The sequence below is a fragment of the Prionailurus bengalensis genome, chromosome D4, assembly GCF_016509475.1.
Source record: "Prionailurus bengalensis isolate Pbe53 chromosome D4, Fcat_Pben_1.1_paternal_pri, whole genome shotgun sequence".
NCBI lineage: Eukaryota > Metazoa > Chordata > Mammalia > Carnivora > Felidae > Prionailurus > Prionailurus bengalensis.
Genome location: NC_057359.1, coordinates 28,243,719 through 28,253,197, shown reverse-complemented (window position 1 = coordinate 28,253,197; position 9,479 = coordinate 28,243,719). Strand labels below are relative to the sequence as shown.

The 9,479-nt window shown below is 50.0% G+C and overlaps 1 protein-coding gene across 5 annotated transcripts in view; it reads right to left on the bottom strand.

The window, feature by feature from the left end:
• Window positions 1-3,822: 3,822 nt before the first annotated feature.
• The window catches only part of DAPK1 (death associated protein kinase 1), a 188,998-nt gene continuing 183,341 nt past the window's right edge, over window positions 3,823-9,479 (bottom strand). For all 5 annotated transcript variants that reach the window (XM_043566427.1, XM_043566425.1, XM_043566429.1 and 2 more), the window contains exons 25-26: window positions 9,264-9,452; window positions 3,823-6,324 (exon numbers count right to left, since the gene is read on the bottom strand). In XM_043566427.1, coding sequence (XP_043422362.1) covers window positions 5,092-6,324; window positions 9,264-9,452 — 1,422 coding nt within the window. In that variant the 3' untranslated portion in view covers window positions 3,823-5,091. The remainder of the gene's footprint in view (window positions 6,325-9,263; window positions 9,453-9,479) is intronic.

The following is a 9,479-nucleotide window of genomic DNA, read 5'->3' as shown; positions in this document are numbered from 1 at the left end:
GAGCAATAGTCATGACCAGTAAGCATCCGAGGCTGGGGTTCTGGGAGATTAGCAGCTGTCCCCTGGGCCATTTCTCGCTCTTGCCACACACATTTCCAGAAGTGCCCATGAGAGGGGACTGACCACTCCTTAAAACCCTTTCCAGGGGCTCCTCCCTGGCCATCCTTCCTCCAGGGTGTTCAGAGGGGAATTGTGCTCCTGTCCTTGTCCTGGCTCATGTCTGGAAGCTGCTGAGTCCCCAGCCTGAGGGGGTTGTGGCTCCAGCCTCTCAGCAGCATGCAACTTTTGGTTGCAAAGCTAAAGTCTGCTCTGACCCTCAGGTGGCCAGCCAAAGCACAGGTACAATCCTTGAAAGTAGCCCCCAGAGCCAACTTTTCAGGCACTGTTGACTTGAGCCTGGTGACCCCCCTGGGTGACCAGGCACACGGGCGAACCTGTCTCTGTGCCCTCTTGTGAGCCTGGGGCTGGCACTCACGATACCTGCTCAGCCATGGTCTGGAGACAATGAGTATGATAACTGCGCACCTAATAAACAGTTTGGCTCAGTTAAGTCCCCAAGAATCCAGAGTCCGGACAAGACTATGGTGCCATCCCACATATGGATTCAAACTGGAAAAAAAAAAATTGAAAAACAAAATAGAAAAGTGGCCAAATAAAATTCTTACCTTTTTCCTATAATAAGCACTTTAAAGATTTTTTTTTTGAAGTAACAAATACCAAATTCTTCCAAACAGCAATCTGTCATTTTTTCTATCCCCCCACTCCACCGCACTTTAGAGCCCTGTCTTCTGGACGCACTAAACACAGTAGGTAATCATACGTGTTCCTCCGCAAGCTTAACTGTTAGGGAATATTGTTAGGTTTCAGCTTCATGTTTTTAAATCTCCTTTTCTTAAAATTGTGGTAAGAGAGGGGCGCCTGGGTGGCTCAGTCGGTTAAGCGTCCGACTTCGGCTCAGGTCATGATCTCGCGGTCTGTGAGTTCGAGCCCCGCGTCAGGCTCTGTGCTGACAGCTCAGAGCCTGGAGCCTGTTTCAGATTCTGTGTCTCCCTCTCTCTGACCCTCCCCTGTTCATGCTCTGTCTCTCTCTGTCTCAAAAATAAATAAACGTTAAAAAAAATTAAAAAAAAATTGTGGTAAGAGAGACAGAACATAAAATCACTCACTTTAACGATACCTCCCTGCAGCGTGCAGGGGTGGTGACTATACGCACAGCATCCGTTTCCGGAACAGTTTTCACCTTGGAAAACTGGAAATACATTTGACTCGTCAGGAAGACATTCCATTTCCAGGCTTAGCTCTCCTGATGTCCCTGTGGGTTTTATAGCCTGGCTGCCATCTAGGGGCTGTTTATGCAGGAACAGCCAAGCTGGCCCTTCATCTTGGAGGGGCTTTTCCAGGGTTACACCATGACCAAGGGCAGGCCACCCCAAAATGTGCCACTTTGGTGTATTGCTTACAATAAATAAAAGTTACACAAGAGACAGCCTGTACAAGAAGGGCACTCAGGGCCTCCCCGTGCCCCTGAGAACGGGAAAGAACTCTGGCTGTGAGAGACACCCTCCCTGTGCCAGGAAATAGAGATATTCTCGTCACCAGAGCCCAGAAGGCTGTATCCACAACCCTGCTACTTTTTCCCAAATCTCAACCAGCCCAAATTCCGTTCAGAATTCCTTACTAATTGAAGCTCCCGGAGTTAGCTTCTGATTCTGTCAGTCCCTCACAGATCCACTCTCTCTCTCAAAAGTAAAAAAAGTAGAGAAATAGAAAAACTGCACCTCGGTCATTTCCGTAGGTCCCGGTCTCACGATTGGGCCTCAGTGTGCACATAATTGAACTTTGGTTTTCTCTCTTGTTAATCTGTCTGGTGTAAATGTAATTCTTAGTCCACCCTGGTGAACTTGAGGGTGGAGAAGAATTTTTCCTTCCCTTCAAGGGTTCAGTAAGACCAGGGTAGACTCAGGACACTAGGGGGAGCTGATCAGTTTCGACATTTCAGTGAATCCTGTAGTTGTAATGATACCCCTTTCCGCAAACTGTCCGCCAGAATTCCCACCCACAGTTCTGATTCGTTTTGTGAAAGGTGGGGAATCCAGGTTTCTGAACAAATCAGAGCCACAAAAGTCTGTCACCACTCCATAAAAGCTTGGGGTCCCTGGGAAGCTCCTGTCCATAAGGAGACCTCAGGCACTGCAGGGCAGCCCAAGGTGGACTTTGTACCAACAGGCAGCACAGCACAGAGAACACGTTCCCTGTGCATCTCACATCCACACTCAGAGCAATGGTTCCATGAGAGGCTTTTCTTTCTGGCCCTCATGCAGGGGGTGGAGCCGGCTACCCACAATGGGACTTCACCAGACAGTTCCAGTCTCACCAGAATTCATGTCCCTGAAGACCCCAAAAGTCCCCAGGAATGCCGGCCACCACCTAATCCCAGGATGTGGCACTGAGCTCAGTCACCCATAATCTCTTCAGATCTGGGTCGTAATGATTCTTACTATGGCTTCAACATTTCAGGACCCCAGGTGGCCCAGATCCTTAAGAACACTGGCACCTGCATAAAACAAGAGTATAAAGATTTGCAGCACTTTGTGTTTTTTTACTGTTTATTTATTTTTGAGAGGGAGAGAGCACGAGTGGGGGAGGGACAAAGAGAGAGGGGGACAGAGGATCCAAAGTGAGATTCAAACTCACGAACTGCGAGATCATGACCTGAGCCAATGTTGAATGCTCGACTGAGCCCCCCAGGTGCCCCAGTACTTTGTTTTTATTTGTCCAGCATCCTGCCTCTGCCTATTTCTCCTATTAACACAACTCCCTTCTCGGGGAGAATGGCTACTTTCCTCACCTTGACCCAGGGTCCCCGAGGCCAGGCCCTTGCACAATTCCACCTCCCTTCCCTCCGTGTTTTGTGTAGGGCTGCTCTGGGACCCAAGGTTGCCCCAGTCACATCCTTCTCTGAGATTTTACATACAGGTGATACCAGAGACTTACTCTGTGCCTGGGGGTTTCAGTGGCCTGGTGTCATGTCACTCCCCTGTGACACTCTTTGAAGCAGGAGAGAGTGAAGTGGCCACTCAGGACAGAGGTGACACAGGATAAACGCGTCTACTTTTGTAAGGTGACCACAGCTTCGATCTCAGTGCCATCCTTTTCAGGCGTGTCTATGTAGCTTTTAGTTTTATTTCATTCATTTATTTTCCTAATGTAACCAGACTGTGTTTATTGTGGACAATTTGGAAAAATGGAAATGAGCCCCACCGAGAAAATCATTACCGTTTTAATCTTTTTCCTTCCAAACGTTTTTCTTTGTCAATGTATTTTTAAAAAGTCTTGAGGTTTTACTAAATGCAGGTTTTGTCACTGAGTGCTTCCATGCAGGTCAAAGCTGGCATTTCCAGTACATGGCCTGGGCCACGGGCTCTGTCCGGAAGGACAGAAGATACGCGTCTTTGGCAACAGGTTTATCTCTTACTCCTGTGGGTTGGTCCCCGCACCTCTGTACAGACAGAGAAAGCTCCCCACAGGCCCGGGGCGGCACTCAAGGACTCCAGTGGTGTTTGGGTCACCCAAGGATAACGGAAGGGATTCCCTTCTTCAAGTGACGACAGTGTGAAAACCATCTGGGCTCCTCCTGCTTCCCCCTACCATCCCCAACTTTAGTACTAATGCCCCCCCAATGAGCAAGGTGTTTCCACACGGGAGTTTGGGTTAACTGACTTTCTGGACTTCAGTTTGGTTTGCCCCGCCATGTGGGGTTTTGGTGACTGAAGAAAAAACAGAGAAAAAGGATTCCTTTTGAATTAAAGACCAACAATCAAATGCAACAAGCAATAGTTTATTTATATTTTAAAAAAAAGAAAAGAAAAAAAAAGAGAACAGAAAAGAAAAACCAACATCTTTTTACTACATTGTATAGATTAAGTAAAAATACCTGTATTCATATATATGTATATACATAATGCATATATATATATATATACACACATATACACACATGTAATGTAACATTAAAATTACACGCTTCTCAGGACAGAAGAATTAGGACATGTTCCCTCACTTCAACCTAAAACTCCATCACTACTTAAAACCACTGCAGGAAATCTTGCTTCCTCGCCTTCTTTGTCGGACTTCACAGACAGGAAATCATCGAACCAGGATCTACATGTGAAAACCATCTGCTCCGCGCAAATGACAGCAGACTGCCACCGAGCAGGAGTCAGGGGTCTGCTGAGTCCTCCCGCAGACCTTCCTTTCCTGCAGCTGTGTCACCTTCTACCTGAGATGAGCGGGAATGATCAGCGGACACTCTGCGGGTTCCGCGTGGACGTGCAACGTTGACGTTTACACAAGAGCAGCAAGGACGTGTCTTACCATGAAAACAACACTGTGTGTGAAATCACTCTAGAAGAGGATTCCTTCCTCCCCTTTCCGTGTGAAATGAAACACAAAAATTTCTGGAAAAACCACAACTCAGGGGGGGAGCACCTCAGGCGGTGATCAGCAGACAGCAAGGGACAGAGAGGGAGCGTTCCCTGGATGGTCTCAGGCACAGCCTCTTCTGTAAAGGCCTCACATGTTGTCTGTTTGTCAGTCAGACAGTGGGATTCCACACATGGGAGTCTGTCCTACAAATATCAAAGGGATAAGACGAGGACATGGTCTGACAAGGAAAAGACTATAAGAAACACATTTGGGATACATGTGCTTTTTTTTTTTTTTTTTTTAGGACAATTCATATAGTAGTTAAAAAAATTTCATTGAAAAGTTAGGAATTCCAGTAAAATTATCAGTAAGAAGCAAGGTGCTGGCGGATGAGAGATGATCTAGGACACAGGGAGGAGGGATACTGGCTTCTCAATTGGCCAAAGGACAGGCTGTGGTCTGCTCTGTAACTACAAAGACCGTTCACACACAGTGGAATGTGTGGGAGGAGGGAGGTAGTGGCAGAGAAACTGGTGAAGCAGGAGGGAGGGCGGGGACCTTCAGGGTGTGGGCACAGGGAGGGATGCCGGAATTTCTGCCGGGACTATGGGCTGCATCCCCCTGCTCTGCAGTCCGAAGATACCCTGCCCAAGCCAAAGGCTGCCCTCACCGGGACACGACAGAGCTGATGGAATTATAAGATGTGCCACTGTTACAGCTGGAGTCATAGGCCTCCTGGCCATTGCCATCGAGGTTGATTTTGAACACTGAGGATGCCTTCAGTAGAAAGTCTGCTGCGTCCCGACGCCCCAGCTCCCGCAGTTTGGACATGAGGATGCCGACCGTGCTCTCAGGGTAGGAGGCCCATTCCCGGAGCAGAGCGTGGACTGGGCTTGGGAGGAACTCCTTGGAAGCCCCGTTATTGGTGTTGTACTTTGCCACAAGGTCGGGGAGACCCAAGTTCATGGCCAGAAGGCACCAGTCCTTCCCCATGGGGTCGGGCGGGTCCAGCAGACGACACAGTTTCCTCCGGGTCAGGAGATTCAGATCTGATGCATGGATGTCCATCCCTAGGCTGGCCTGTGAGTACACGTCGTGACACCCAAAGCACATGATGCTGCTGAAGCTTTCCTTGTACCCGCCCATGGTGTTAGTCAGCGAGGTCTCCTTCAAGGTCTGCGCCCGGAAGAAGTCCCGTGGCTGGTAGATCATGACGGGCTCGTGGTGCTCCCTCAGCTGCTGGGGGCTCAGGTAATGCTTCACTGTCAGCAACCCTGGGAGAGTGGTGGCCATGACGTTCTCCATGGTGCTGCACACGGAGTCCAGGAGGAGGCAGCACTTTATCTTTTCCGTCTCCAGCCCTCGCACCTGCACCTCAATGCCCTGGCCGTGGTTGACCAGGAGCACCAGCAGCTCGGCCCCGCGATTGGCAATCTTGCAGCCATTCACCCAAAGGCGGATGTCCGCATCTCCCTCGGTGCTCTGCTGGTGGATCCACCGACAGAGGTTCACCTGGACCTTGTGAAAGATGCCACATGGGAAGGGGGTGAGGTGTTCCACGGGGACGATACGCACGCCCCCGTAGACCCTCCCCTCATCCTCCTCATCTGTCCAGGAGCGGTGGAGGTTGTCAGTCTTGATGAGGGCAGGGATGTCCACCATGGTCCCGCTGCTCAGGTCCCGGGCACAAATGTCCATGGCATCTAGGATCTGCAGCAGCTCCTCCACATCGCTGTCAGGCACCAGGCGCTGAACGTCCTCCACAGTGTAGCGGCCCCGGTAATGGTGCAGGGCCCGTGGGGTCTCCACGGACAGCAGCTTCCCCAGGACATTGGTGCAGAGCCAGCGGGGGTCCAGGAGTAACACGTCCTGGACCGTTTCACTCTGCATGATGTTGATCTGCCAGAAGGGACAACAGGAGGTCACACACAGGAACACAGAGGGCCAGAGGCACCAGCTGTTCAGAGCACTGAAGGAGGCGAGCAATGATAAAATCTGTGCACATGTTGCAAAAAACGACCCAGGACATTCATGGATCTCAGAAATCAAGCACTGAGCCAAAACGCCAGCTTGAGAAGGTCATAAGAGAGATTCTGAAAGGACTACCTTCGACTTTTTAAAAAAAAGGTCAAGGTAATAAATTCAAAGACAAAAAAGAGAGAGAGGTGGCAGGTAAATGCAAGGAGTAAATTTTGACGGGGCTCTACATCCCGAAATACATGAATAAAAGCAGTTACAAGAGAAATTATTGGGACAAGTGGCAAACACTGGAGTGCGAACTATACATTCAATAACAAGGTCACATCTATGTGCTTCTGGGATGTGATCATTGTATGGTTATCCTCAGCACTCCATCTCGTTCACGTCCACTCGCTGACGCCCTCGGCTACGTGTTCCCGGGGCTCTTGGAGACTGATATACATACCTTAGACATGCCCGCCACCGCCAGGAGGGTGAGAAGCTGGCTTTGCCCCGCCCCAACCCCGGTAGATTTGTTAAAGATAACAAAGTCTCTCCCTTTCCTGACACACAGGTGGAGCCAGGATATCTAATTCGATGTTAGAGGTCAGTAAGTTGCACACAGACTCTTTGATCTCACCGCACTGCCCTTCTGTGCAACCCTCGCTCTATCACATCTGTAGACTAAGGTCCAGACTTTGTGGAGACCAGCAGCATAGCAGGATCATTGCCTGCCATATCTCCCCGGTTAGGAAGTTACCCCAATTAAAACTGTGTAAACTATAAGGAGTCACCTGCTCTGTTTTTCTGGTCTCAATGTGGGGGATACTTGACTGTCCATCCTCCACCCTGTAACAGTGGGAAAACACCCCGCTGCTTAGGAGATCCAGGCTAAAGTACTGAGGGGTGAAATGTCAGGATATTTGCAAAATAAATAAGTAAATAAATAGAAGAGAAAGAGACAAAGCCCAAGGAGCAAAATGTAAACAACTGGTTAATTTAAGTGTGAAGTAGATGAAGATTCTTTGAGCTACTCCTGCAACTTCCCTAAAGGCTTGAGATTTTTCAAAGAGAGATTCAAACTGTTATATGAGTCCATGATATAAAATTTTAACACGCATAGGAGAAAAGGTCTGGAAAGCACCCTGGAGAGGGCAGAGAGGAAGGAGACTATAGTAGATGGCCAGAGGAGACTTGGAGCTTACCTGACCCCTTTATTTCTTTAGAAAGCAAAAGTCTGAAAAAAAGAAATATGACAAAAAGCAGAGACAACTTTGGTCTCTTTGCAACACTCACCCTCCTCTCCTCCCTCCCTGCTCAGGGCCAGGTCTACACACAGTGCTGACCCAAGGGACACTCTGTTCTCACACGGAGTCTGAGGCTCTTCACTGTTTGTACCAAGAGTACTTTCTGGTCCACACTCCGGTGACAGCTTTGAAACACCCTCTGCATATGATTCTGTTCAAACCGGTCCCTAGGTTGACAGTTCCTGGAGGGTAGAGCATCTATTTCTTGATAAGGCATTTGGTGGGGACATCATCTGCAGTTCAACCCTGGGCACTGCCGTCCCCTCAGGATCGCGGGAGACAGGCTGAGACACTGGCCACACTGGAGGAGGTTAAGGGGACAGATGACCAAGGGCAGTGAGGGATCCAGGAGCAGAAACAGGCATCATGAGGATAAGTGGTGAGATGTGCATAGGACTTGGGCCTTCCTCACTAGCGGGCAGTAATAGCACTGGGGGAGAGGCTGGTGGCCAAGCAGAGGGGGCCACCTGACCGACATTTCCCTTCCTTACTCCTACCATCAAGTCTTCACTTCATCACTCACTGAAGTCTCAAGGGCAGGGAAATCTACCGGGCAGAGAGAGAAGGAGACGCAGAATCCGAAGTGGGCTGCAGGCTCAGAGCTGTCAACACGGATCCCCACTTGGGGCTTGAACTCACAAAATGTGAGATCTCGACCTGGGCCAAAGTCGGACACTAAACCGACGGAGCCACCCAGGCACCCCAAATTCAATGACTTTAAAGTACTGCTGGAGAGGTCTATAGATTACTGGTAGTTTCAGTGAAGTTCAGAGGCTCATGCTGTCACTGCATGACACTCTAGTTCAGTTGTAATTTCAAGTCTCTATGATTTACACGCACTGGCCTCAAGTCAGAGGTGGGACTGAGACTGCACAGGAAAGCAGCTCCTGGGGTCTAAAAATCTCAGAACTGCTTCTGGGCTTTCACGTTCAGAACTGCCTTTTACGGCCCGGACTAGCCTAAACTGTCCCCGGATGTCACAGGACAGAGAAATACAAAGGCTAGCTCCCCTCTCCCGGGACAGGCATAGGATGCAATTAGAACAGCGATCCCAAACCGCACCCCAGTGTTGGATGCCACATGAGTGGGAGCAAAGATTCCCATTTTTGGGAAAGGCTGTCATTTCTAGGGACATTGGTTGCTGGGCCTTAGTGTCTCCGGACAGGCTCTTGTCATTGCCTTTTCTGGACCATCTGTGAACCCAGGAGTCTGTGTGGAGCAGATAACAGCCCAGGCCAGAGGCTGCAGGAACCACAGCTAAGCAACAGACACCCCCGGAGGAAAGGAGAGGCCCAGATGCCCAGTGTGGTAGAAACTGTGCTCCCTGACACAAGCTGGAAAACAAACGCATCAGAAGAAAACCAAACACCAGCTCTTAGGGTGCATGGGAGAGCAGAGAACCGCAGTTCAGAAGATCACCGAAGCTTCTGTGATCGCCGCACGTCTGGATATATTATGGGTCGTCAGGCAGTTTCCACTCTGCCTCTCCCGGCTCAAACCACCTTCACAGTAGGGACAGAAACCAATCTCCCGAGCCCCTCCCAGACCCCTGCCTGGTCTCCAGCCCCCTACCTCGCCAGCACTGTGGAGCTGCTGGGCTATGCGCCTGAGATCCCCCTCTCTGGCCAGGGGGTTCAGCTGGTCTTGCACATCGTACACGAACTGCTGCAGTGACATCAGTTGGTTGGGCCCGTTGAGCTTCCTCCAGGAAGGCAGCGTGGAGATGATCTTCTCACACAGGTGGGTCATCGGAGGGCAGACCTAGGACACACAGCACAGGACAGGTCA